The following is a 27,819-nucleotide window of genomic DNA, read 5'->3' on the forward strand; positions in this document are numbered from 1 at the left end:
AGAAAAATTCTTATATTTTCAATTAAAAAAATACAATTTTGAAAAACACGGTAATAAATGGTGTTAAACGAGGATCTAAGTTCCGTCTCATTTCTCGGATGGTTATGAGATAAAAGTCCCGATACTCCATTTCATAATACGATTTTTTCTCATTTTTCTATGATATCAATAATACGGGAAATATGGTCCCGCAGGTTCCCATATAGCCAACTTTACACTGGACACACACAAACATAAACTAAAAAAATCTCTTTATTATATTCTTCATCACACGATGCCCTTGTGATATATATATATATATATATATATATATATATATATATATATATATATTTACTAAATTCAACTATTAATAATTAAAGACAAAAAATACTCTAGATACCATACTCAAACTTACCATTCATAACATTCATACCACGTGTCAACAATATACTTAACTATCTTATATTATTATTATATATTTATAGTATGAAGTATGAACTGCAATTATCAACACACACAAAACATTCAAGCAATATTCCTATATATCAGAGAGAGAACTGCGATGGAGCTTATCCTGATTCCTGATCGTTAAGTTTTGGTCGATCGTGGATATGGATACAGCCATTAAATATGCAATTTAATGCTCTTTCTCTTTATTTATCTGAATCGCTAGTACTGTGTTGAAAAACCCAGCTAGCCTGTAACAGCTACAAGGCTACATTTATAGGTAGCTTCATTTCCTATGAACTCTGCTAAATTTAATCATTTCACCTAGAGATTTAATTAATATGATCTTCTCTTGTGTGTGTATTCGTTTTACATTGCAGATTTGTATTCATATTTGTATGTATAGAATTTATTAGACCCAGTTTCAAAATTGAAAATAGAGAGAAGTTTTGGCGTGGATACAATTTGGAACCTAAATCTTTTTTTTTTTTTTTTTTTAAAGGGGAAAAATACATATAGTATCATTTCAGTATCACCGTTACAGTTTCGCTATTTAATGCTAACAGTTTTCCACGTGACCTTCATCAGGTGAGTACATTAATTCATTTCAGTTAAATGATATTACTTATATTGAAATAAGAAATAAAAACAATTAAAAAGAGAAAAAACTTATATTTTGAAATCGAATGAGACCTAAAAAGAGCGCTCAAACAAAAAAAAATCGAAGAAGATGGATGAAGAACGAATCGATGAAGAACACGAGGGTGGTGGCGAGGAAGATTCCGTGTTTGAAGAGGAAGAGTACAACGAGTATGAAGACCTTGAAGCTGAGCAAATGATTCATCCTCAGAAGTGGTGGTCGGATGTGAACGTCGTCTGTAACGACGTTGATGCCAACCGGGACGACGGCTCTGATGGATTCGTGTCTGAGAGCGACCTCGAGAGTTGGTGTAGCGATGAGGATGAGCAGTCGACGAAGAAGAGCAAGCGAGAGTATAATCCACGTTCAATTCTCGCGGATTTCAAATTCAAACTAGGTATGCAATTTCCAACGATGGGTCATCTGAGACATATTCTCATAGAAGAGTTCATTAAGAATGATAAAGAATTTCAGTACATTTTCAATGAAGGGAGTCGATTACGAGCAAAATGTAAAGGGAAAGGTTGCAAGTGGGTTCTATATGCTAGGGAATTCAGACACGAAAAATGTTAGGATACACATTGATTAATATCCATGATTGTGGGATTGTGTTTGATAACAAGCATGTTACAAGTACTTGGTTAGCCAAACATTTCCTCGAACAATTTAGGCTTAACCCTAACTTACATTACCAAGCCTTCAAGGAAATGGCCTGTGCTTCAAAGTTCAGCTATGTGACCAAGACAATGTTCTATAGAGCTAAGAAGAGAGCTAGAAACGCACTGGAAGGCTCTGTTAGAGATCAATATGCAATTCTAGATGATTATTGTAGACAACTCACAATAACAAATCCTGGTAAGTATGTTCTAAGTTATCATGATCAATATAGTTTTTATTATTGGGCCTAGTTAATATTTGAATATGCTTGAATGATAGGTACTACGGCTCTGCTTAAGACCAATATTGTGAATGATCAAAGAGTCTTTAAGAGGGTCTATATAAGCTTGAAGGGTTGTAAGGATGGGTTTAACAAGGGATGTAGGCCGCTGCACGGGTTTGATGGTTGCTTCCACAAATGATACTGCAAAGGGATGCTGTTGGCCGCTGTGGGCATTGATGCAAATAACTCACAGTATCTAGTGGCATTTGCTGTTGTTTAGAAGGAAAACACTGCTAGCTGGACATGGTTTACGGAGCTGCTACGTGAGGATTTGCAGATTCAGAACACAACTGGATTCACTATGATTAGTGACAAGTAAAAGGGGTTGGAGAATGCTTTGGCTGAGGTTTTCCCTAGAGCAGAATTCAGATTCTGTGTAAGACATCTACACGCAAACTTCAAGAAGGACCATGGTGGATTGTTGCTGAAATAGATGATGTGGTGTTGTGCTCGAGCTACTACACCTGCTTAGTTTACTAAGAGAATGGCTGAGCTGAAAGCAGAAGATGACAAAGTTTATCAATGGCTTCTCAACAAAGATCAAAAGGCATGGAGTAAATCACATTTCAGAACACATGTCAAATGTGATATGCTCTTGAATAATCTATGTGAAAGTTTCAACTCTGCAATAATGCCTGCAAGAGACAAGCCAATAATCACTCTGTTGGAGAAGCTGAGATTCTGGCTAATGTGTAGGTTTGCTTAAAAAGGAATGAAGCTGACAAGTGGTTGCATCCAGTAGCAAAAAGAGTGTTGGTAATGATAGAGAAGCAGAAGCAAGTAGCAAGGTATTGCCAATCTACACTTGCTGGCAACGCTAAGTTTCAGGTAACGTTTCTTGGAACCGAGACTTTTGTAGTTGACTTACGGGCTAGGGTATGCACTTGTAGAAGTTTTGAATTATCTGGAATTCCTTGCCCTCATGCATTAGCCTGTATATGGTCCACTGGATTGGATATCATGGATTATGTTGATGATTGGTACAAGAAGCCGGCCTATTCTGCTGCATACAATGCTATAATAGAGCCCATGACCAGTCCTGATAAATGGCCAGAACCTGGGCTACATCCAATTGTTCCACCACCAAAAATTGCACTACCTGGACGGCTAAAGAAAAAGAGGAATAGAAGCAATGATGAACCTCCTACTCGGGTTCATGATCCAACTCCTGCCAAAAAGCAATCCTGAAAAGGCCAAAGAAATCACTGCAGTAAGTTCAGGCAGACAGGGCATTCTATTGTTACTTGTCCTAATGCAGCTACTGTTCAGGTACATTTATCTCGAGTTTTGCAATTTAGATAGGGCATTCAGTTTAGAATTGCATATAACATGTTATTTTGTGTTGTAGGTGAAACCAACAAAGAAGAGAGGAAGACCAGTGAAAGTAAATCCTGATCCGGAGACAATCAAGAGGAAAGAAAGGAGGCAGAAACAAACTGCTAAAGAGAAAGGGCCATGTTCAAGTCTGGCACTTCAACCTTCAAACTAAGGCTGATTGTGGATGCTGTTTTAAGTATCATAACAATTTTGCAACTCTGTTTGAAGTATCAGAATTATTTTGTGGTGGTTTTTAAGTATCAAAATTACTTCAATATGTATTTTGTGGTGGTGTTTCAAACTGTAGTTTGTGTTGAACAATTTTCTATATTTTGAATGAAATTGTCACTTTGAACATCCAAATTACAAGCCCCATAAAATTGTCAATTTTCTCACTTTGAATGAAATTGTCACTTTGAAAAAAAAACCAGCCTTCATAAATATGATCAATATTACAAGCCCCATGACCAGCCAAAACACATACATATACTACAACAACATTACAATAAACACTAAAGCCATGACAACAAACATGAAAACAAAAAAGACAGCAAATCAGCCTTCATAAATATGATCAATATCCAGATGACAAGCCCCCCATGACTAGTCAAAACACATACATACACTACACCAATATTACAATAAAAACTAAAGCCATGAAAACAAACACGAAAACAGAAAACACAGTACTCCATTTTCCACATATCTTCATTATTTTCCACTGATTCTCTTCATCATCATCTGTCATCCTTCGGCTCTCAAATTCGAGCTTGTTAATCCTCCTAAGGAGTCCAAGAATGATTTCTTTTGATCGGGCGCAAATTTCAGGGTCAATCCACTGAAAGCAGTCGCAACCTCCTTTAGACTGACCCACAAAATAATCAAAATACACAGACTAAAAATTTTAAACTACAAAATTAAATGAAAATTCATACGGGAACTGACCTTTTTCTTGTAACAACTAATGTATCTCCTAGCCGGATTCATATCGGTTCATGAAGTGCGCTCAACCAATGGCACGCCTCATTTGCACAAATCTTGGAACCTTGCCTGACAAGGCGATCTCTTACTCATCGATGGCGAGCTTGTGCCCGACAATACTCGATGGCACTTCGTACAGCGGCTATCGAAGGATGAAGATGAGCTTTCGCCGAACATGGCGTCAGTATTGAGGGGATTGTGAAGAAGACGAAAACCAGAACTAGGGCTTTTGATTTGGGAATTTTCTATCGAACAAATGTGTTTCTCTTGTTTTTATTCTTATTCCAATATCAGAGTAAATACTAAATAATAAGTAATATCATTTAATTGAAATGAATTAATGTACTCACCTGATGAAGGCTACGTGGAAAACTGATAGTATTAAACAGCTAAACTGTAACGGTGATACTGAAATGATACTATAGGTATTTTTTCCGTAAAAAAAAAAAGATTAGGTGCCAAATTGTATCCAGCCATTATCTCTTGAAAATAATATATGTTCATCGCATATATGTATATATAGTTAAAGCGTGCAACAAAAGCTTGCGTTAAATATATTTACTACGTAACTATTGCGGTTCCAGCTTTATATTTACTTTGATCTACATATATACTATTCTATTTCTAAATAACAATTTATTTATTTATTTCATACACGTACACAAACAATGCTCTCTCTCTCTCTCTCTCTCTCTCTCTCTCTCTCTCTCTCTCTCTCTCTCGGTATATATAGAGCTAGTCAGCTAGAGTAGTCATTCTCATAAATATGTAAAAAGACAAACACTTGAGCAAGTTAATAGCTTTGTGTGTATTCATGGCCGGAGTTTGGGTTGTTGTTGGAGGCATTTCAGGTGCAACAATCGGAGTAATATTATTGTGTCATTACATGCCTTTATTCTTCAAGACATTTCCTTTACCAAGAGGCTCTTTCGGTTGGCCTATACTCGGAGAAACCCTGAGCTTCCTAGCGCCTCACTCTTCCAATTCTCTTGGCAAATTTCTTCAACACCATTGTTTTAGGTATATATAGAAATACATGTACTTTAAGTCAGTTATAAACAGATGTTCTTTGACAAAAGGTTTTTTTTTTTTTTTTTTTTTTTTTTGGGTGCAGGTATGGGAAAGTGTTCAAATCCCATTTGTTCTTGTCTCCAACGGTCGTTTCATGCGATGCAGAGCTCAACTATTTCATACTTCAGAACGAAGGAAAGCTATTCGAGTGTAGCTACCCAAAACCCATCCATGGAATCCTAGGAAAGCACTCAATGCTCGTGGTTGTTGGTGAGACTCACAAGAGGCTCAGAAACGTGGCTCTCTTACTCGTCACTGTAGCCAAATCGAAGCCCGAGTTTCTCAACAACGTAGAGAGATCAGCCATTTCGCTCCTTCGTTCCTGGAAGGAAAAACGACATGTCGTTTTCTCTGAAGAAGCCAAGAAGGTACGTATAAAAAGAAAAGAAATAGAAACTTGATTTCATAATTAGTTTTTAACCATCATAACTAAAATATGTAAATGTTTTCCTACCATTATGATATGTTTTTAAATGTTTCAATTATAATGGTTAAGAAATAAGAAAGGTATATGTTAATATGGTTAGAAACTCAAGTATCTCTATATTAACTGATTTTTTTTATTACTTTTTTTTGGGACATGCAGTTTTCATTCAATGTGATAGTAAAGCAAGTGATGGGTTTGACCCCAGAAGATCCACAAACCAAAAGAATTCTTGAAGATTTTCTCACTTACATGAAAGGCCTAATATCTCTTCCCATCAATATTCCCGGAACTCCTTATGCAAGGGCTGTCAAGGTTTTACTTTTTAAGCTCTAAAAGCACTTTCAACTTTCAAGTAGTCTTAATTATTAGTATAATATCTAATTAAAAGAAGAAGAAAAAAATGTTACAAAGCAATATATGTGTCTTTACAGGCTAGAAGAAGGATATCTTTGACTGTCAAGGCCATAATAGAGGAAAGGAGAAGAAGGCGTGATGAGAACTGTGGGTCAAAGAGGAATACAAATAACAATTATGATTATAAAGAGAGTGATTTTCTTGAGATACTTCTAGGTGTTGATACCTTATCTGAAGATGAAAAAGTGAGCTTTGTTTTGGATTCTCTTTTGGGTGGCTATGAGACCACTTCTCTCTTAATGGCCATGGCGGTTTATTTTCTATCTCATTCACCCATCGCATTGCATCAACTAAAGGTATACTAATATTCGTAATAAATAAATGATATCTGATATTTTATTTTTTAAAATCAGATGTTATATTCATTACGTGTTGTTTAGGTAGAGCATGAAAATATTAGGGCCTTGAAGCAGAAGGATGAGAGTTTGAACTGGGAAGACTACAGAAAAATGGAATTTACCCAAAAAGTACGACCAAATTAATTTTTATCTTTGTATAGTTGCACATGCGGTATTTATTATTTCTTGTTGACAGTCAAATTTATTATTTAGATTTACTATATAGGTAACTCACGTGTTGCAGACTATCTGTTTGACTGTGTACGTAGGTCATCAACGAAACGCTAAGATATGGAAATGTTGTGAAATTTGTACACCGAAAGACACTAAAAGATGTCAGATTCAGAGGTACGTGTATTCTATACAAGCATGCGTGTATACACATAATATGTCTGCATGAACTGATCAACTTTTTTTCTTTTTATTTGTTGACCGCATGAACATTTTTACATAATTTGTTCTCGTATGAGTCCTCAATGATATATATATATATATATATATATATATATATGTGTATATCACAAAATATTTATTTTTTATTACTTTTTTTTCTTTTCAGAGTACCATATTCCCTGTGGTTGGAAGGTCCTACCGATATTTAGTGCAGTTCACTTGGACTCTTCTCTGCATGACAATGCTCTACAGTTTCATCCCTGGAGATGGGAGGTATATATAATATATACATATATATATATATATATATATATATATATATATATATATATATATCACTCTCTCTTAATCCACCACTGAGAGTCAGAGACCAAAAATAACACATGAAAATAATCAAATTAATTTCATTGTCATATATGGTCTTTGACAAAGACTCTTTGATGGCCTTGGTGGTCTTTGAGGTTTCTAGTAGTTGCACTTTTCTTCTTAATAAATAAATTTTTGGGCATTTGTTCCATATTTTCAACGAAATTTTTTACATTTTGAATTACACATACTAATATTTAATGCGTATTTCAACAATATCACTAATTATTTTATCACATAATTTATACAAATGGTGAAAAAGAAAAGTAAGACTCTTAAAAATTTAAATTTTTTAAAACTGTTTTTCAGTAATTTTTATTTTATTTTTAGCAGTATATTTTGTGAAATAATTACTAATATTGTTAGAATACAAATTAAAAAAATGGTTTTATGTAGCTTTTGAATTTTAACCACAATAATAATAATAATAAAAACAGAGCCAAGATCAATTACACAAGAAAGTTACTCCTTTTGGAGGTGGTTCCAGATGGTGCCCAGGTTCTGAACTGGCCAAGCTTGAAGTCACTTTCTTTCTCCATCACCTTGTACAAAACTTTAGGTATATACTAAATACATTTTTTATTATTAATTCATAACTGCAAATGTATGTATAATATTCCCTAAATTTTTATTCATTTATATATTTTTTTGGGATGAATTGTAGGTGGAGAACTGAGGATGACGAACAACCCATGGCTTACCCATATGTTGAGTTTCATAAAGGGTTGGTTTTGTACTTAGAAAGTTGCGCTCATGATCATAAAGTTTGATTAATTCCATTTCCATCACAGATTTGTACTTTATTTAATTATTATATATATTAGGATCCTATACATTATGATATCTATGTGTGATAATAATCTCTCTTTCTCTATCTACAACAGATTATAAACTACAAAGAATTATGTGAATATAGAAAACATCATTGATTAATTATACGTAAGCATAAATGACATCAAGCAGAATGATTTATTATTATTATTATTATTATTTATCATCGGTCGTTTTCAGAAATATTAAATATTTTGTGATTCGTAAAGAATTCCATGTCAAAACTCAAACGAGGCCCGAGTGAGGCCCACAAAGAAGCTCAATCCAGCCCACAAAAGCTAAGAACTCCACCCAGGACGAGCCCACGAAGAAAAAAGCAAAAAGCGAGCAAACCTGCTCGTCGACGCATCGCGCCTAGCATCACGCGCACGACTCGCTGTGCTCAGCGCGCTGCGCCTCCATGTTAAATATTGCCATGAGCGCGCGGCGTGCAATCCATCTCGCGCATCGCGCCCTTGCTCGGCGCGGTGTGCGAGGACGAAAAATGAGCGCCCAGGGCTCTGCGCGCGCCTTGCCCTCGCCCAATCCAATTCACTACTACAAAATTGATTTTCTGATGCGCAAGACTATCAGATGCGACTAGTCGCACCTAAAAGTCGCATCTAAATGACTTTCAGGTGCGACTAGTCGCACCTGATAGTCTTTCAGAAGCCGAAAAAATTCGCTCAAATTGTCTTTTGATTTTGACAATCCGATGCGACTAGTCGCACCTGAAAATATGTTGAAACTTTCAGGTGCGACTATGTCGCATCAGATAGTTTGAATTTTTGAGCGGGCCTCATCTCCCCCTCTTTTATTTCATTAGTCTGACGTGGCGAATGAAATTTTTATTTTTTATTTTTATAATCAGGTGCGACTAGTCGCACCTGATAACTCATCAGATGCGACTAGTCGCATCTGAAGAATAATCAGGTGCGATTCTGTCGCACCTGATTATTAGGGTTTTGTTTAAAAACCCAGGTCACGATCCTTTCTTCTCCAGCCGCTCAAACTCTGTTAAAAAAAACGCTCTCTCTCTCCCTGCGAACTTCTCTTCTTCTCCGGTTGTAAACTCATTAGCCCACATCCATCTCCTCCGTCCCTCTCTTCTCCGACTATTCCTTCGCCTAAGAACACTTCGCCGACCACCACCGGACCACCACACCGAGCTCTGCCGAGTCCCAGCCACACCGAGCTCCGCCGCCGAGTCTCAAGTTCCGCTGCCTCCGAGTCCCAGCCACACCGAGCTCCGCCGTTGTCGCTGCTCCATCTCCTCCGTCCCTCTCTTCTCGGCCTCTTCCTTCGCCGACCACCACGCCACGTACCCGTACCCGGCCACCGGACCTCCGCCTCATCCGGCCACCGGACCTCGCTAGTCACCACTGCCTCTCTCTCTCACTCGGTATTTCTCTCTCTCACTCCCTCTCTGCCTCGCTCTCTCACAGCTCGGTTTAAACTCACAGCCGTACGTCGTCTCGTGCCTCCGGACCTCGCCGTGCGCTCAGCCCCGGCCCCGCTGCCTCCGAGTCACCACCGACTCTCTCTCTCACTCGGTATTTCTCTCTCTCACTCCCTCTCTGCCTCGCTCCCTCTCTGCCTCGCTCTCTCTAACTCGGTTTAAACTCACAGTCGTCGCTCTCGTGCCTCCGGACCTCACTGTGCACTCAGCCCCGGCCCCGCTGCCTCCGAGTCCCAGCCACACCGAGCCTCTGTCCCCGAGTCCCAGCCTCCGAGCCGCTGTCTCCGAGTCCCCGGCCGGCCGTCCTAGGTTAGTGTATATATATATTAGTTAGTTAGGTTAGTAGTTTAATAATTACATTTATGTTGCTTAGTTTATAATTAGTTAATTAATTTGTGATAAGTTTGTGTAGTTGATTTAACATGTAATTAAATTGTAATTTAAATAAGAAAAAAAGTTTTGTGACATGCTTTGATAGTTTGTGACATGTTTGATAGTTTGTGATATTTTGTTTATTTCGATTTTTCATTTATAAATGTTGTGATCGAACCACGGAGGTTCGGTTTAGGGCTGAGCTAATTTATAGGATAGTTCTGGATGGTTTGTGTATGTTTTTAAATAATTTTGCAGGTTTTTGGTTTGTCAGTATAATAGGGGAAACTCTGCCGAAATTTCGGTAGAGTTTCGAATTAATTAGTTTAAAACCTCCCAACTTATTCAATCCGAGCTCAAAATAACATAGAATTCATAATCTCTCTTTCATTTTGATCTTCGTCGTCCTTTATCAATAACTCTTCCAAACTTTCATTTCTCGCTCTCATTCAGCGAAATGTCCAATCCAAGTAGAGATTGGATCACGGAGAATAATCGGGTGACATTGCAGTACAAAACCGGTGTTAACGAGTTTATTCGCGCTGCAAGAAGATTCCCTAACGAAATTGGCAAATATTGGTGTCCTTGCAAACCTTGCAACAACGTGAGATGGCACGACATCGGGGTTGTCAGGAATCATTTGCTGAACAAGGGGTTTACCCCAGGCTACACAAAATGGTATCATCACGGCGAGCTCGAGCGTGTCGTACTTCCTCATGAAGAAGATTCCATCGGAGGAACAGATCAGAGAGGAATCACGAGGATTTCGACGATGCTACGGAGCCGACCCAGAGCGAGGTGCGTGCAGAGGAGCAAGTGGAAGACCTCTTCGCCGAGTTGGAAGCAGAATTGTACCCTGGATGCAAAGAGTTTTCTTCTTTGTCGTTCTTGGTTTCGTTGATGCACCTCAAAGTCACGAACCATTGGACGAACAAGTCTTTTACAGAACTCTTGCAGCTCTTGAAGAAGTCTCATCCAGCTGGTAATCGAATTCCGGAGAAGCATTACGAGGCAAAGGCGAAGCTGAAGCGTTTTGGCATGGGATACGAGATGATCGATGCGTGTATTAACAATTGTGTCCTATTTCGAAAAGATCTCACGGAAGTCGACGTGTGCCCAGTATGCAACGAGAGCAGATGGAAGCCAATTGGGAAAATGATACCGCAAAAGATTTTGCGATATTTTCCCCTGAAAGATCGATCGAAGCGGTTGTACGCGTCTCGACACACGTCGCTTTTGATGCAGTGGCACGAAAGAGATCGTGTCAGGGAAGTTGGTGTTCTACGACATCCTGCGGATGGTACGACGTGGAAAAACCTGGACGAGAGATACCCAGGCTTTGTTGCAGAGCCTCGAAACGTGCGGCTTGGACTAGCTGCGGATGGATTCAATCCGTTCGGAGAAATGAGTTTATCGTACAGCATGTGGCCTGTGGTACTAACTGCGTACAACTTGCCGCCTTGGTTATGCATGAAGAAAGAGTACTTGATGCTGACGCTTTTGATCCCGGGGCCTCACTCACCAGGAAAGGACATGGACGTGTTTTTGCAGCCAATTGTCGAAGAGCTGAAAGAATTGTGGGAGACCGGATTCTGCGTTCGAGATGGCCCAAACGATGAAGTGTTTCGATTGCGTGCCGCGCTACTTTGGACGATTAACGATTTTCCAGCTCGATCCTATTTATCGGGATGGAGTGGCCAAGGGTATCTCGCTTGCCCGACGTGCAACCTTGACACGCCGTCTTTGAAAGTCAGAAACATGATCGTTTACTACGACCATCGTCGATTCTTGCGTATGCGTCACCGATTGAGAAAAAGCACCGATCACTACAAGGATCGCCACGAGAAACGCAGTAAACCCGAGAAGTTGACTCCGCTAGACATACTCGCTCAGTTGGCTAGTGTCTCTTCCATGACAACTGGCAAACATGCTGGCTCCGTGGGCAGAAAACGAAAGCGAGCCGAGTGCGAACTAAATTGGGCCAAGAAAAGCATCTTTTACGAGTTGCCGTACTGGTTAGATTTGGAGTTGAAGCATAACATGGACTTCATGCACATAGAGAAGAACGTGTGCGAGAATCTTCTCGGAACCTTGCTCAGCTTAGAAAAGAAGAACTACGATACAGATAAGGCGAGGTTTGATTTGATGGACTTGGGCATCAAGACCGCTCTCCACTTGAAAAAACAAGGGGATTCGTGGTACAAACCGCGAGCATCGTACACCTTAACCCTTGTTCAGAGGCAGCGATTTACCGAGTTCCTCCAATCTGTCAAATTTCCAGATGGGGTCGCTGGGAATTTGAAGAAAAATGTGACTGCTGATGGAAAACTCACAGGTTTGAAGTCGCATGATTGTCACGTGATCTTGCAGAGGTTGTTGGTTGTTGGTATTCGTCCTTTTGTGCCAAAAGAAATACATCAGACGATCTCCGAGCTTTGCAACTTTTTCAAGCTGATAAGTTCGAGAACCTTGAGAGTAGAAGATCTTGAAAATGCGCAAGAGTCTATCATCGAGATCTTGTGTAAGCTTGAGATGATATTTCCACCAGCATTTTTCACGATCATGATTCACGTGGCGATTCATCTACCAGATGAAGCGTTGTATGGCGGCCCGGTGCATATGCGGTGGATGTACCCATTTGAGAGATACCTTGGGACATTAAAACATTTTGTCAAAAATAGAGCTAGACCAGAAGGCTCTATTGCGGAAGCTTATGTTGTAGAAGAAGCTCTAACGTTCGTTGCAAGGTATCTTGAAGATAAAAAAAGTGTAGATGAAGTTCAAGTGCAAGAGCTCTTTGTTTTTCGATCCGAGATGTGTGTGCCTTATGGGATGATGAAACCGATAGTATTAGACGATGAACAGAAAGAGAACGCGGAGTGGTACATCTATACCAACTGTCCTGAAGTGGATCCATATTTGACGTAAGTTATCGTTGGGAATGTGTTTCAATTCATTCTTTTTTATATATTGCTATTGAAGTAATGGTTTTAATAACAGCGAGCATTTGGATCTCTTGAGCGAATCTGGAGTTCGCGATATTGAAGCGGAGCATAGAAAGAGGTTCAAAATTTGGTTTGAGAAGAAGGTAATAACACAATATCAATGCAATTTTTTGATAAACGCACAAGTGCTAATCAATGCTTTCTTTCGTAATCAGATTTTTGATATGAAAGCTAGTGGTTCTGACGTGTCTGACGAGCTCTATTCGCTTTCTATCGGTTCCCTTCAAGTCGCCTATCAATATCCGAGCTGCTTTGTAAATGGCATGAAGTTCATCACTCGTCGTCGCGATAATCAACGAGTCACTCAAAATAGCGGTGTCTGTGTACTTGTGGATGATTTCACTTACTATGGTCGAATGGAAGACGTCATCGTCGTGAACTATAGGCATAACTGTAGTGTTGTATTGTTCAAATGCATTTGGTACGGTGACAAGTATCATGCAAACCGACTAGTGCACATCGATAAGACTACTGGAGAAACGACTGCTTATACTGCGAAACAGTGGTTTAAAGAGGAGCCGTACGTACTCGCGACTCAAGTGAAACAAGTTTTTTACATCGAAGATCTTATTAAAGGCGGCGACTGGGAAATCGTCCAGGAATGCAATCATCGAGGGATTTGGGACATTCCTGAAGTTGACCCCTCCAACTCAGCATCGATCCCATTGACTATAGAGTTGTCAAACATCGAGCGTTTGAATCATCGACACGAAATCGATGAAGCTGAGTTAGTGACTGTCGTTGACGATGATGAAGAAGACGATGATGAAAATGAGAGACATGTCGTTTTTGAGGGAGAAGATGTTGATGTCGATATAGAAGATGATATTAACATTATAGGCATAGATGATGATGAATGATTAATATCTTTTTTGTATGTTTATTTACTATATAATGTAACCACGGTTTTCCTCCGCCATATGTGAGGTTTGTTAATAATAAAATCCGTGGTGCCGTCCACGTTTTTTTTAAACAGAAAACTAATATTTATTTACTAATATTGTTCACATCTTACAGGATGTCAGATGCAGGTGGAGCAGGTGGAGATGAGTCTCCGCTACACCGTTCAGGAGCAGGTGGAGATGAGTCTCTGCTAGAGACACCGGGTTCCCAAGGTCCTAAGAAAACAAGGGGACCAACAACCGGGTCTACTTCGGCAAAAGCAGCGCATGGGGTACCCGGTGCGAAAGTTGTTAGGTACGACCCAATCAACCAAACTTTCTACCAGGACGTAAGAAAAACAATAAAAAAGGTAGGAGTATTCAACAACCGCGTCGGCGCTTTGGTGAAAGTCCATATCCCGATCACACTTCGTGATTGGAACGAAGTGACGCCCCAGATGTTGGGCAATATTCTGAGCGCACTTCATTCCGAGTACACTTTCGTGTACAAGGATGATGAGATCGATGAGCTGCTTCCGGCGGATTGCTATCGTCATCAGATTGACCAGACTATCATTCGCGATGCAAAGCGTATGAGGCGCAACCAAAAGTCTAGATTATCAGGGACTTTCTTAGGAAAATGTTGTGGGCAAATAAATGTCGCCAAGAAAGAAATCCCAAAAGGATATCAAAAAGACGATTGTGAGAAGGTGATAGAGGAGTTCGCAACTGACGATTGGAAGGTAATGTATAATTCAAAAAATTATGTTATCTTCTATGAAATCGAATTATAACGCAATTTAATATGTGCAGAAAAAGTCTACTCGCAACAGAGACAATTCCAAGAACAAGAAAACGAAGTCCACATAAGGGTCGATTTCTTTTTTGGCTCATCGACATTTGAACGTAAGTTTATTCTAATTTTGTAATTTTTTTTTTGCAATAAATACATTACTCATACTTTCATAAGAACTGCAGAGTAGGGAAGATGGGACTTTGTCCTCGGCGTTAAACACGTGGGAGAAAAAACATCAAGATGATCAAGGCAATTGGACGACAGCTTGGGCGCAACAAGCATTTGTAAGTTACTTGTGTTAATTACTTAATAATCAAGTTTCGATAATCTTAATAATTTTTTTAACATATGTTTGAAGGCGCGAATTATGACTCAAGTCGAGGATATGCAGCGACAAGCAGCGGAGTCAGGCCAAATGTTTGACATAGACCAGGCGGAGCAGTACGCGATGGATACTGTTCTCGGGCAACGTCGAGATTGGTATGTCGGGATAGGTCCCTCGATCCCGAGATCCTCGTATCTCTTGGCTCAGGCTCAGGACGACAGCTCGTCCTCAGGTTCTTCATCGACGCGCGTTCCAGATCCAGTGATTAGCGAGCTACAAGCAGCGTTGGCCGCACAACAAGCTCAGATGGAGGCGTTTCAGCGACAGTTCTTTGCCTACACACAGCAGCATCCGTCTCCCATGCAGACATCCCCCGCGATGATGCACCCTGGGACGATGCCGCCATCAGCTTCAATGCCGAATGTTCAGACGCCGGCATCCGCTTCAATGCCGAATGTTCAGACGCCGCCATCCGCTTCCATGCCAAATGCTGATCAGACGCCAGGTTCGGTAGAATTTCAGCGACATCGTTCGAGCGGCAGCGCATCAGGCCGCCAAGGCGCACGAGCAAGATCTGGCGGAAGAGGAGGCCGTGCATTCCAGAATTGGCAGACTTCGAATGAAAAAGGGAAACAAAAAGAATAAATTGTAATTTTTTTAATTTATTGAATGTAAATTATCAAATTTTATGAATTTAATATTAGAATTTCTATTAAATTATTTATATAATTATTCTAATTAATATTATTCAAATTATTTATTTAATTTAACAAAAAAATTATTTAATTAATTTTTTAAATTATAATTTTTATATATTTAATAGGCTGATTCTATTAGAATCAGCATTTTTAAAAAAATAACTACAGACAATCAGATGCGACTAGTCGCATCTGATACTTTCGCGGGAAGAGTATCAGATGCGACTAGTCGCATCTGATTGTACTAACACCCGCCAAATATTTCGCGGGGAATTACTATCAGATGCGACTAGTCGCATCTGATACTCTTCCCGCGAAAGTATCAGATGCGACTAGTCGCATCTGATACTATAATTCATGCTTTAATTTCTTATTTTGAGGGATATTTAGGTGCGACGTTTGGTGCGACTTGTCGCACCTAAAATGTCGCACCTGATAGTGATGACTTTCAGGTGCGACTAGTCGCACCTAAAATCATCAGGTGCGCACTTTCAGATGCGACTTTGTCGCATCTAAAGTCGCACCTGATGATACTTTCAGGTGCGACATTGGTGCTTTCAGGTGCGACTTTTGTCGCACCTGATGCTATCAATTGTACTAGTGATTTTGGAGGAATTTTTCAGCCTTCCAAACCACTATAAATAGACCACTCACCCAGAAATAAAAAGTGCACAATTCTCTCTCAATATAATCACTCGATTCTAGAGTCGTGAAACGCTGTCGAGGACTCTCCGCACACGCTTTCAGTCTAATCTAGCTTGATTCTCTCAAATATTCTCTACGAATAACGTTGCCACACTCCACGCATAGCAATCAGACTAATGTAGAGCGTCGGAGCGCGCGTCAGAGCACCGCCTTTGAGCCCCTCTAAGCTTATTTTCTTTTCTTCTTACTTTAGGTCTCCTCGAAGAACGAAGAACGTTCTTGAGCTAGGAGAGAGAACTCGTGACTTTCGAATTTCTACAAATCCAGCTCGGGCGTGGCCACTTGATCCGGCTTAGAGTGGAACCGTCCGAAGTCTTCGACATTGTCCGATTTTCAGCGACAACAATATTTACCAATACTATAAAATAAACACAATATTAAGCTCTTCTTTGAATGTGCCTGAATATTTTTAGGAACACAATGAGGCAAATGTCTCTTTAATTTTAAGAGATCACAATAATATTATAGAGGAGCAGAGAAGTTACAAAGGAAATTATTGCTAAAATTTAAATTAGCAATTGATGTTACTTTTCCCTTATCACAAATCATTATTCTGTTTCAATCAGCCTAAACAAAACTAAGCATACATTGAGGAACAAATGTAGCTATAGTTATTTTCTTTTTTCATGGATTTTTATTCTTATTCTTCTTCTCAGCTGTTTTAACAACAATAGGACTTCTCACAAAATGCTTACCATCACTCCACACCAACTTCCCGAAAACATAGTTTCGAGTCAATTTGGGATTTTCAACCTTTATGGTCACTTTAAAGCCCTTCTCTTCGCCAACCTTGTCAAAATTCAAGACGCTCGGCTCGACCAAAACAGTTGTTCCGACGGGGTTTCCGACCATAGCCCTATAGGTCCCGGGCTCACCGACGTTCTTCAGAGTCCGAGACACGGTGATCGAGCGGCCAGAGATTCTCGGGACGGTGATCGAAGGGTAGTTGAGGTCCACGAGGCGGGTCTTTTCTCGGCATTTGAAGGGCTTCTCCGAGAACAACTCGATCTGCTTTGCCTTGTACCCCAAGGCACATAGAAAGTTGAGGTAATCACGGATAGAGAGGTCGTAGACTAGCCCCGGATCCATGGCCCGGTTCGGTGACACGTGTCCTGCTCCGTAACTGAAAGGCGTTGCCTTAAAGTTAGAAGCGTTTAGAAGCGGTTCCATTCTGTTGTCCCTCACACTTGCTGCAAAATTCAAAAAAATGATATTAAAAAAAATTAGAAAATTTCTCAATCTCCTACAACAAAAATTCTCAATCTCCTACAACTATAATTCCCTCAATATTTCCTTTTGGTCACTGTTAATATGAAGAAAATTATGTAGCACAAAATGTGGCATTTCCCAAAACATTCCATATTTTCGGTGAATTCAGTCGGATTTAAAGGGAATATTTTAAGACAAAATCTCCCCGTGTCACGAAATTTCCTTTTCATCTCGTTTATGCGAAGAAATCACAGAAAACTTCCCCACAAAAAAAAAATGACTAGCTAAATAATTTCGCGACATAAATATATCTGCCTCGCAAAACTTTCATGGGATAAATCATTGTCATTTGTTTTTTCCTGGCGGATTAATTTATCCCGCAAAAATTATGACATTTCCGCCCACTAACTCATAATTAAAATTTGTAATTTTTAGGAAACTTTTGGTACAAATGATATAAGAGATTGTTTTTTGTTCACTTACCGGTGGTCATGATTGCGGACTTGATAGCGGCGGGGCTCCAATCCGGATAAAGTGTCTTAAGGAGGCCAACGATCCCGGACATGTGCGGGCACGACATCGACGTTCCCGAGACTGAGTTGAACTTAACTCGGCGCTTGTCGAACTCTTGATTGGTCGGCCCTTGCGCTTCCGTATAGGCCGCGATTATGCTAACTCCCGGAGCAGTTATATCAGGCTGAACAAGATGCAAAAACAGTTGAAGCCTATGGTTAATTCCATCTCCTCGATTACTTGCGGCACAAGAAACCACTGAACGTGGGACACGTCACCAACCTTGAGGATTTCGGGGGTGACGGTACTAGGCCCTTTGGATGAGAAAGCTGCCATGAATGGTGCTGGTTTTGTGTCAAGTTTTGTTGTTGCTGGTGTTATGTATCCTCTTGGATTCCTGTCCAAAACAGGTCCAAGTAAATGACATGCACCAAAAATATATACGGATACAACAATAATGAAAATTTTAAGATCTTGTAGTTATTTATTTAAGTTTTTATACAGGTATGAATAATTTCATAAAATATATTTCTCTTCCCCCCGTTTTTACTCTATTTTAGGGAAGAAAATTAATAAATATCAATTTTAGTTCCTTCAAAATGACCTTAAAAAATGTTATTAACCATGTAGTCCTATAATTTTTTTTAGTACTTTTGTTGAATCTATTTTTGTTGTCATACTTGGTGGAATTGACGTAAGTAAAGAGAGAGATTCCGTCGGAGTAGCTGATCTGCGAAGCGGGAAGGACGTGAGGGTCGGCGATGACTTCGTTTCCGGTGAGAATGTTGTTTGCTAAAATCATCCCAACTGCGCCGGCTTGCAGTGCCTGTTGTCCCTTGTCAACCCTCGCGTTATCGCCCCTAAGGCACACCACAATCTTCCCATGTGCCTTCGCTCGGTCTAGTGTCCCCGGCTTGCACAACAACCTGCCCATTAATTTTTTTTTTTTCATACACATTATTGCAAATTGATGAAAGAAAATCGAGTAAATGCGAAAAACAAGAGCACATAGATTAGCGAGGAAACCCGGAAGGGTGAGAGGATTTCACTACGTCGAATTATATGTAGCTTGTACTCAAGACATTAATGCTCCGGTTATAGCCCTCCTCAATTTTTTTTTTCTTTCTATTTTGGTTAGTTTTAATTTTTTTCCCTTCTTATTTTCTCTTAAAAATTTACGAATCAGCCCTCTGCTCTCTATGAATTTTGTGTATATTACTTGACACAATTGCTTTAGACCCCCCTCTAAATAAATAAAGGTTTATATTATGTAGAAAAAGCTCAAAATATTTTAGCCCTAAATCATGTAGAAAAAACTTAAATTTAATATATTTTAAGCCTAATATATATATTTTTTAGACTCAAATATATTAAATAGTCTAAATAAAAGTTTAAAAATACTTATAAAAATAAATTTGTTTTAGGCCTCAAAATGAACCTACTAATTTATTTTTCTAACTCCGCCCCTTCCTAATCGGAAAAGGTGACAAAATCCTAGCTTTGTTATATTATGGTCGAAGACAGGTCAGCCTCTTTCTAAAAGCACACATAGCTTGTCATGTTATGTTATGGTGTTACTTACGCGTCTTTTGCTAAGGCATGGGCTGCTTTGGCGTCTGCAGAGATGATGAGGGGATACAATTTGCCTCTCTCTAACGATGTTGGTGATAGGCTTTGCCCCTAATATCACACAAAAAAGAACACAATTATTATTTTATTAGTCAGGTTATTATTTATTAATTTGTTTACACTTTTTAAGGGGAATTCGTTACATGCCAACTATTGATCATATTACATATTTGATACGATAAAAAAAAAAATTGAAAAAAAATCACATTACGTATGATCAAGATGGGTCTGATATTATTGGGTAATAACTCTAAATTGAGATCTTATTTGCATAAAATATATATTATAATAAGTCTATGAAATAATAAGAAATAATTTAATTTTTCATGTGATTTGGATTACACCCTTATGAAGAACAAAAAATAATTAAAATACTATAAAACCAATAGTTTGACAATGATTTTCCTAAAATAAATTAAGGGTATATAGTCAAATAATCAACTTAAACTAATAGATTTGCAAAATAGTAATAATTTATCTATAATTAATTAAATAAATAAAGTTTACAATAACAGTGCAAGTACGAGGTGTCAATAATAATTTCAAAAAATTAGGTAATTAGCCAACTAAGCGTTTGAGATTGCTATATAACCAACGTTTCGTAAATGTTAGGTAAATAGCCATAAATATGACGTGACATTCCTGATTTGTCTTTTCATTGAAATAAAATGGTGGGGTATTTACGTTAATTTGCACGTGTAAATACATGGACGTGATTATTTACCTAAGATTTACGAAACGTTGGTTATATAACAATGTGAAACTGTAAATATGACTATATACTTAATGGACCCTAATAATTTTATATTAATAATTTATTTGAATGTGGCAAATTAATTACTTATATAAAGTGTAACAATTTGCTTGACGGTATAAAAAATATTTTAGGCAAACGTAAATGTTACTTATTTGCTAAGAACTTACAAATTCGATTATTTTGCAAATCAATTAATTTCATGCGATTATTTTGTATAATTTTTCTTAAATAAATAAATTACTCATTTTTTGCACTAAATTTTGTTTTTGTTTTTTGTTTTTTTACATTTGACAAATTTAAATAGGTGATATGATTTTGTATGTGATAGATAGGCGTATGAAAAAAAAAGACCAACCTTGAAGCTTCTCTTGTTACCAAGAAGGACATAGCTCGGAAACTCCCGGTCCATAGTGCTGGCCCCGACGGTGATCTCCCACGGCGCAACATTGGAAACCGTGGCGTCCGCGGGGCCAGAATTCCCCGCGGAGCATACCACGACGATCCCACGTCTGGCGGCGTGGAACGAGCCGATGGAGACGCTGTCATTGAAGAACGGGGCGGCGGGCCCGCCAAGGGAGACAGAGAGGACGTGGACCCCGTCGTGGATGGCGTGATCGAACGCCGCCAAAATGTCGGCGTCGAAGCACTCGTTCCCATCCACGGGCGGCCAGCACACCTTGTACGCCGCCACCCGGGACTTGGGGGACCCGCCTTTGGCCGTGCCCTTCCCGAACCCGAACACGCTTGCCTTGGGAACGAAGTTACCCCCCGCCGTCGACAGCGTGTGGGACCCGTGCCCCTCGCTGTCCCTCGGAGACTCCAACGACGAGTTTAGCTTTTTTCCCACCGCGGCCGAGTACCCGCGGTTGAAGTACCTTGCTCCGATCAGCTTCCTTTTTTTTTTATTAAGTAATTAATTAGCACGAAAACAAAGGTTTGTTAATCAATTAATTGTTGAAGACAGTCTAGGAAATGTAGTGAAGACAATGAACTATTGACAGCATAATTAGTCAAATTAGAACTAAAATTTGAAAAACGCAAACAATTATTGATTATTAGGAACTTTAGAAATTTCTTCATTTGAAACATTCTATCCTAAGTTTTACAATAGTTAGGGAACTAGCAAGACTTGAGCTAAAAATACCCTTACCGCATTAGAAAACTTCAAGTTTCCTATATAAAACGTAAAATGTGAAGCATTGACTATAATTCAAAGATAATTTTTTACACGCGAAGGAAATATGGCAGCCTGTACACTCGCTCAATCCTCTTTCAATTTATTGTCCAATGTTTTTTTTTTTTTTTTTTGGCTCTCAGAGACCCCTTCTTGTTTCAAATATATATATATATATATATATATATATATATATATATATATATATATATATATATTTCATTATATTTCTATTAATTAATTTCATCACCACTTTATTTGTTTAATTATTAATTACCGTTTAAAAAGATTAAAACAAATTAAGGTTGCCAATCACATCACTTGTAGCAGCTGCAGCAACAACATGTGGACAGACATGCCTGAAACAGAGCCTGTCTTGCTGTACAAGCTGTACAATTATTGATGGATTGAGAATTATATTTTTATTATTTTTCATTTTAGAATGTCAAATGTATTAAGAAGGGGTATGATATTGAGAAAAATAATGGACCGTTTTGATAAATTTTCTATTCCTCCCACTAAATTTGGGTGGTTTTCTTTGTGTTCATGTGGACGATCGCACAGTATTCTAGTTTTCAATTAAAATATTGGTAGAAATTAAGAAGCTTCCATAATTTCTGTATAAATTATATTAGTCAAGTATGGCGTGTCCAAAACGGTACTAGACATGATACTTGACAGTAAAAACAAAACATAATCTTGAAATAAAAGTAGAATAATTTAAAAAGTATTGGTTCCTTATTTGAATACTCTTATCATGTCTTTTTATATCATATTCAACAACTCAAAATACCTGGATTTTTCCAAAGTTTGGACAATTCTATTCAAATTATTGCATATTAACTATATATTATATTTAAACCTTCTACCTAGCAATCAAATCAAAATGATGTGTGTGATGGAAAAAAAAAATCAAATGATGTATTTCAACATTTTACCCCAAACCAACATATCCAATAAAAAAAGATCCTATATATACTTTTGATACTTATTATGAGATTTTTTTTAAAAAAATTTATCATCTCATGCTCTCATCATAACCAGTGCACACTGGATAAGATTTGGGAATCCAATCCCTGGCAATAGTCAACCTTAAGTAAAGAGAGAGATGATGTAATAAAAAGTTAGGTAAATAAATAAGTAAAAAGAAAAAAATTGTGGACAAGCATATATTATACTACCTATTGCAATGAAAAGAAGAATCCAAGCCTTTTTGGCAGATTCCTTTCCACTTTGATGGAATTGGTCCCAAATCGTCATCGATAAAACTCTTGGATTCAGGCCATACACCTAGCAAATATTAGCAATATTAATGTGACAAACAGTGAAAGAAGCAGGAAAAAAAAATGCAAGAGCACTATTATTGGACAGCATATTCAAACATTATCCTTATATCACTCTTTCAAGAATTTCAAGAATAATTCATCATCATTGTAATATTTAACATTAAGTTAATAATGGTGTATTGTTGCACATGGCCAACTCTCTATTATGTTTCACTCAGCCTTGCATATTTAGCTTCCCTAGCTAGTGCCACAAAAATAAACCCTAAATAATTGTTATCAATCTATATTATATATTATCATATATACTTGATGGATCCAAAAATCTGGATATAATTGAGAAGTTATTTCCTACAATTTTCTAAAATCAAACGGTACTACATAAATAGTCTGTTCTTAGTGGGTCAAGCTAAGACAATAATTTAGTTTATAATCTGAGATAAAAAGGATAATATTTGTAGATAAGAGGGAGGAAACCGATTCTTTCTAGAAAAAGTTTTATCGGAACTCTATGTTTATGTATTCAAGATCGAGATTGTTCTTATCCTCTCTCTTGTTTTTCTCTGGTTGTTGTTTTCTTGTTTTTTTTTTTTTTTTGTTGCAAATGGTGGAGTTTCCATTCTATTTATAAAGGAAAACTATTTGCAAGTTCCAATTTTGCCCTTCCTAGATCGGTATAATTACAGCTATAAGAATAGTAAAGCACTCAACTCCAAATCTAAAAATATTTCCCTCAATTGGATTGATTTCCACCAAAATCAGTCCATTTATTTCATAATCGTGTATATAATTTTCATGTATCAACATAGCCTAATTTCTCATTACAATTATATGTAGAAAAAAAAGTGATACATAAAGTTTTAGTCGTTTGTGCTAGGTAGAAAACTTGGGCATGATGTCGCATAATTGGATTATTGATAGCAATAGACATAATGCATGATTTTAATACCGTTGGACATTTTATTTTATTTTTCTCTCTTTGACGTTGAATTTCTCTGCTTAAAGAATTTCAAACATGGAAATTAGAAAAAGATTAACAAGAAAATAAATAAAAGAAAAGGCAAAAGGAAGAATCTTTTTTGGGTCGTCGTACTCGTAGCTGTACAAAACAAAATTATAATGGGTGGTCCAATATTATAGCGAGATTCTAGAAAACTCACTCTAACATTTATGAGCTTTGATAAAGTCACCGAACATGAATCAAAGCACACATCAATGGCTAAGTTCAATTATTTATTCATGTTACAAAAAAAAAAAAAAACAATGTCATATACAAATAATTTCCGGTTGAAAAAATGATCTAGTTTGACTGGATATATAAGTCAAAGAATTATTATTATTATTATTATTATTATTATTATTATTATTTGTGTTAAATGTTGAAAATAAAACCTGAAGGCATTGAATGCACAATGTCATAAATTTAAATATATATAGTAGATGACTGATTAATTATAATAGTGAAGTTGACTTGAAAGTGAGCAAAAACTGTACGTAGTACACCTTTTCCTAGAACTGTAAATATGAAAATCAAACAAATAATGTATAATAAAAAATAAATACTAACCTGTATCAAGGTTGCCAATAATTGTATCTTCACCATATCTAGCTTTCTTCCAAATTGAATTTGAAGGAACAACACCGTTGTGCTCAAGCCCTAAGAAATCCCATGAACGAGTTGTGTGTAGTTTCCTTCCCTTGTTCAAGAACACCGAGATTACCTTCGGATCGTCTAAAAATAAAAACATAAAACATTATAGTTTTTTTTGTGAGAGAAAAATGAGGAAAGAGAACAATACAAGAAAACTCACTAGCAATATTTGAAGCAACTTCTTCTTCTAATGTGGCCGCAAAACCATTGATGTGCTTTGTGTAAGAGTAAAACACAGCTTCTTTTGCATCTTCATGGCTGCAAAATTTTAGGATAAAAAGTATTAAAAAAAAAACGTCAACTTTGTGCAAGGTTTTTATTTTTATTTTTGTATAGTTCACTAACCTTCCCAAGAACGATCCGAGGAACTCATAGTGGGACTGAGTCGCACGGTCCGAGTCAAGTGGTGAGAAATCTGGGCCGTGAGAGTGGGCTCCAAAGTAGACCACATACGACTGCAAAATATAGGAAAAAAGGACTGGTGATATTCGGAAAGCGAAATAACAAGCTTAAGAGAATCAACAAGCACATATATAAACAAATAAATAAATGAAAGTTATTACCCTTTTTATTGCAAAAGTGGTGGGTATATGCAGTTGTAGTAGTAGAGAGAAAAGAAGAGATAATAATGGAAGGTAAAGTTGCCTCATCACAGCTATAGATTTAGACTAATATTGCAATAGCAATACTGTTTAAGTGTTTTTGTTTTTCTATATTTGAAAGAAGCAAGGACAACTTCTATAGTGTTAATGGAACAGAAGAGCCAGTTGTTGGTGAAGTACTACTCATATGAGTGAGAATTGTCTTTTGTAATGTTCAACGTGGACAATCTTATTATAATCTTGACTTTTTGGATCACAAGATATATCATTATCATGTACTAGTGGGGCTTAAAATTAGTCGTCGGTTTTTATAACGTTAGGCTGCCTCTGCTTCACACATCCCTATTATTAAATAATATTATGGACTTATGTTAACTTAAATTATACGGACTTTAAAATTTCAAATTAGATGTTCACCATATTAGTGTGTGTATGTGTATATATATATATTTATATATATATATATATATATATATTAGTCATTATTATTATTATTATTACTATTATTATTATTATTATTATTATTATTATTATTTCCTTTTTTCTTTATTTCACTTTTTGTTGTATTAGGGTTATATATACCCTGACTATTATATTTCTTTGCTATGAAACTCATTATTCAGACTTCCTCTTTTTCTCTGAATCCCTAAATCTTCATGGTATCAGAGTCATAGTCTCCATTGATGGCTTTTTGTTGATTGATTGAAGAAAGTTAATATACCAAGCACGGTGTTCGCGGATCGAACTCTGCGGTGAGTTCGCTGGGGGGTGTTACAGGGGGCAGCGCACCCCCGTCGGGTATTTTTCGTCCGTATCGTTGGTATTTTCGCCTCCTTTTATTGATTTGTGGATGTCGTACTTGGTTGAGTGATTGTCCTGTTCATCGGTTTGGTGTTGTTTGAATGTGTTGTTGATTTCGTATTCGGATTTCGATTTGGGGGTTTCTCTCTGTTTGTTTGGATTTCGTTTTTTGGAGTGTTTGGATTTGTGTTTTTTGATATGGCGAGTCGTAGAGATGATTCCTTTCAGGCAATTGGTGTTCAACTGGATGGCAAAAATTACTCATATTGGAGTTATGTTATGAGGAATTTTTTACGTGGAAAATTGATGTGGAGTTATGTGATGGGTGTGCGTCGTAAGCCTTCCGATGAGAAGGCTGGAGATTTTGCAACTTCGATTGATGTTTGGGAGGCTGACAACGCGAAAATTATCACGTGGATTAACAATTCTATTACCCACTCGATTGGTGCTCAGTTGGCGAAGTACGAGACTACGAAGGAGGTTTGGGGACATCTGGAGAGATTCTATATTCATTCTAATTTTGTCAAACAGTATCAGTTGGAGATGGATATTCGTGCGGTTCGGCAAAATAGTTTGAGTATTCAAGAGTTCTATTATGCCATGTCCTCATTGTGGGTTCAGTTGGCATTGACTGAGTCGGCTAAATTGAGGGCAGTGGCGGCTTACATCTCTCGGCGTGAAGAGCAGCGATTGGTTCAGTTCCTGATGGCCCTTCGTGACGACTTTGAGGGATTGCGCGGTGCGATTCTTTACTGCGGTCCTCTTCCTTTTGTTGATTTTGTGGTCAACGAGCTGCTGGCCAAAGAGGTTCGTCTTAAGTCCAAGATTGACAAGGAGAGTCCATCTCTTGTTGGTAGTACGCCCAGGTCATCACTCCCTCTGGATGAATGCGCCTTCTGTAAAGAGAAAGGACATTGGAAAGCTCAGTATCCGAAGTTAGGTAGGGACAGAGTACAGTAGCATCAACAACAACGCTCAACCCAGCTTCAGTCTCACCCGACGGCTCCGCGGGCACCCCTTCCGACGGCTCCATGGGCACCTCGTGCACCAGCTCCGTGTGCACCTCGTCCGACACCTCTGTGGACACCTCCACCCACCAACGACATTGCTGCCCCATCTGTGGACCCGTACATATTTGAGCAGTTCTAGCAGTTCCTTGCCTCTCAGCCTCATGCCATGTCAGCCTCTTCCTCTAAAGGTTTGTCCTCATCGTCAGTCCCAGGTATACCATCCTCCATTTGGATACTTGATTTGGGTGCCTCCAACCATATGTCCCATCATTTTTCATCTTTTGTGTCTTTGTCCCCTCAATCGTCCATACCCATTATGACCGCCGATGGTACCCCTATGCCATCAGAGAGTTTTGGTTTTGTTGTTACATCTCATATATCCATTCCTGATGTCTACTATATTCCTAGTCTTGCTTTAAATCTTGTGTCTCTTAGTCAATTAATCGATTCTGGTTTCGTAGTAAATTTTTCTTCTTCATCTTGTTGTGTTCAGGATCCGTGATCTCAGATGTGATTGAGACAGGCCGTAAGCAAGGGGGATTCTATGTCTAGGATAAACTTAAAGTAACGAATGTGACTGCCTCTAGTGTGGATTTATCTTCTTTTCGTTTGAGTCATTTGTCGTCTGACTTTTATTTGTGGCATTCTTGTTTGGGTCATGTTTCAGCGTCTCATTTGCGTTTCTTGATTTCTACGGGAGTTTAAGGAAATTTGAACTCCCAGGATATTTGTGATTGTTGTGGTTGTAAACTTGCAAAAATTTTAGCTTACCTTTTCATAAAAGTGTTTCGTCTTCTCTTGCTCCGTTTGATCTTGTGCATTC

General features: G+C 38.1%; 3 protein-coding genes across 3 annotated transcripts; 2 read left to right on the plus strand and 1 right to left on the minus strand.

The window, feature by feature from the left end:
• The first annotated feature begins 5,090 nt into the window (after positions 1–5,090).
• LOC149407358 (cytochrome P450 724B1-like) lies at positions 5,091–8,104 on the plus strand. The gene is made up of 9 exons (XM_089627408.1): positions 5,091–5,327; positions 5,422–5,746; positions 5,965–6,117; positions 6,237–6,515; positions 6,600–6,686; positions 6,827–6,905; positions 7,117–7,223; positions 7,754–7,875; positions 7,981–8,104. The coding sequence occupies exons 1-9, from the start codon at positions 5,122–5,124 to the stop codon at positions 8,084–8,086; spliced, it is 1,464 nt and encodes a 487-aa protein (XP_089483534.1). The 5' UTR covers positions 5,091–5,121; the 3' UTR covers positions 8,087–8,104.
• An 8,684-nt stretch (positions 8,105–16,788) lies between these two features.
• Positions 16,789–25,371, minus strand: AIR3 (Subtilisin-like serine endopeptidase family protein). Its single transcript, XM_089613139.1, has 11 exons — positions 25,147–25,371; positions 24,929–25,038; positions 24,744–24,841; positions 24,500–24,664; positions 22,831–22,939; positions 20,831–21,368; positions 19,672–19,769; positions 18,770–19,015; positions 18,372–18,486; positions 18,060–18,273; positions 16,789–17,557 (listed from the first exon to the last, which is right to left on the minus strand). Exons 1-11 carry the CDS (start codon positions 25,231–25,233, stop codon positions 16,992–16,994), a joined length of 2,346 nt encoding a protein of 781 aa, XP_089469265.1. The 5' UTR covers positions 25,234–25,371; the 3' UTR covers positions 16,789–16,991.
• Positions 25,372–26,307: 936 nt separating this feature from the next.
• On the plus strand, positions 26,308–26,946 carry LOC149407360 (uncharacterized). Its single transcript, XM_089619960.1, has one exon. It carries the CDS (start codon positions 26,308–26,310, stop codon positions 26,944–26,946), a length of 639 nt encoding a protein of 212 aa, XP_089476086.1.
• The last annotated feature ends 873 nt before the right edge of the window (positions 26,947–27,819 follow it).

Source organism: Urtica dioica, chromosome 1 (genome assembly GCF_054948205.1).
Source record: "Urtica dioica subsp. dioica isolate 48M chromosome 1, U.dioica_male_clone48M_v1_H2, whole genome shotgun sequence".
Taxonomy (NCBI): domain Eukaryota; kingdom Viridiplantae; phylum Streptophyta; class Magnoliopsida; order Rosales; family Urticaceae; genus Urtica; species Urtica dioica.

Bases quoted from the DNA above. Each gene is read 5' to 3' on its own strand.
- LOC149407360 (XM_089619960.1), top strand. From the start codon at position 26,308: ATGGGTGTGCGTCGTAAGCCTTCCGATGAGAAGGCTGGAGATTTTGCA.
- AIR3 (XM_089613139.1), bottom strand. From the start codon at position 25,233: ATGAGGCAACTTTACCTTCCATTATTATCTCTTCTTTTCTCTCTACTA. The intron at 22,940-24,499 runs GTTAGTATTTAT...AATATTTGCTAG, and splicing joins TATTGGCAACCTTGATACAG to GTGTATGGCCTGAATCCAAG. The intron at 19,770-20,830 runs GTTGGTCTTTTT...GTGTGATATTAG, and splicing joins GTAACAAGAGAAGCTTCAAG to GGGCAAAGCCTATCACCAAC.
- LOC149407358 (XM_089627408.1), top strand. From the start codon at position 5,122: ATGGCCGGAGTTTGGGTTGTTGTTGGAGGCATTTCAGGTGCAACAATC. The intron at 5,328-5,421 runs GTATATATAGAA...TTTTGGGTGCAG, and splicing joins CTTCAACACCATTGTTTTAG to GTATGGGAAAGTGTTCAAAT. The intron at 7,224-7,753 runs GTATATATAATA...TAATAAAAACAG, and splicing joins TTCATCCCTGGAGATGGGAG to AGCCAAGATCAATTACACAA.